Raw genomic sequence first — 949 nt, forward strand, 5'->3', positions numbered from 1 at the left:
GAGCAGCAGCAAGTATATTTTCTTGCCTGTAAGATGACGGCCCGATTCTCCTGGCGCTCTGTTGCTGTGGGGTGTACAGGCAGCACCAACTCCTGCAGCAGCAGCTGCATCAGCTGGAAAACGCATCAGCAGCAGCAGCAGCAGCAGCAACAGCAACAGCAGCAGCAGCAGCAGCAGTGAACGGAGCATTACATTTTCTGTATGGACTCGAAGAAGAGTATCATAGCAGCAGCAGCAGCAACAGCAGCAGCAGCAGCAGCAACAGCAGCAGCAGAGACAAACAGCAGCAGGAGAAGCAGCAGCAACGCAAGCAGCAACAGCTGCAAGGGAGTCCTCAACCGCTGCTGCTGCAGCAGCAACAGCAGCAGCAGCAGCAGCAACAGCAGCAGCAGCAGCAGAAGCAGCAGCAGCAGCGTCTATGTGTAGCTTGCCGGCGACTCTTCAGGCAGCAGCACTTTCTCTATCTGCAGCACGCAGCAGCAAGACAGAAACAGAACAGCTTTGCTGCTGCTGCGGCAGCGGCAGCAACTGACCGCGTGCTGCTGCTGCTGCTGCTGCTGCTGCAGTTGAAACAGCAGCAGCAACTGCAGCAGCTACTGCTGCACTCAGGAGTGACCATGCTGTAAGAGGAGACACACGGCCAGCATCTGCTGCTGCTGCTGCACCTGCTGCTGCTGCTACATCTGCTGCTGCTACACCTGCTGCTGCTACACCTGCTGCTGCAGCAGCAGCGGCAGCAGCTGCAGCAGCAGCAGCAGCAGCAGGTTGTGTGTGTTGTGCAGCAGCTGACCTGCTGCAGCGGGAGAAGCAGCTGCCCTATCTGCTCGCCAGTAGAGCCAAAGACACGGAAGAAGACAGCCTGCAGCAGCAGCAGCAGCAGCAGCAGCAGCAACAGCAACAGCAGAAGTAACAGCAGCAGCAACAGCTATAGCAGCAAGCACAACCGGTG

At 57.9% G+C, this 949-nt stretch overlaps 1 protein-coding gene across 1 annotated transcript in view; it reads left to right on the forward strand.

The window, feature by feature from the left end:
* EMH_0030660 (uncharacterized protein) overlaps window positions 1–910 on the forward strand; it is a gene marked incomplete at both ends in the record, with an annotated part of 1,873 nt that extends 963 nt beyond the window's left edge. Inside the window, 3 exons of the mRNA XM_013494437.1 lie at window positions 1–28; window positions 80–622; window positions 835–910. Coding sequence (XP_013349891.1) covers window positions 1–28; window positions 80–622; window positions 835–910 — 647 coding nt within the window. The remainder of the gene's footprint in view (window positions 29–79; window positions 623–834) is intronic.
* Window positions 911–949: the final 39 nt, after the last annotated feature.

This window comes from Eimeria mitis, genomic scaffold (genome assembly GCF_000499745.2).
Source record: "Eimeria mitis Houghton genomic scaffold, Emh_scaff1159, whole genome shotgun sequence".
Classification (NCBI taxonomy): domain Eukaryota; phylum Apicomplexa; class Conoidasida; order Eucoccidiorida; family Eimeriidae; genus Eimeria; species Eimeria mitis.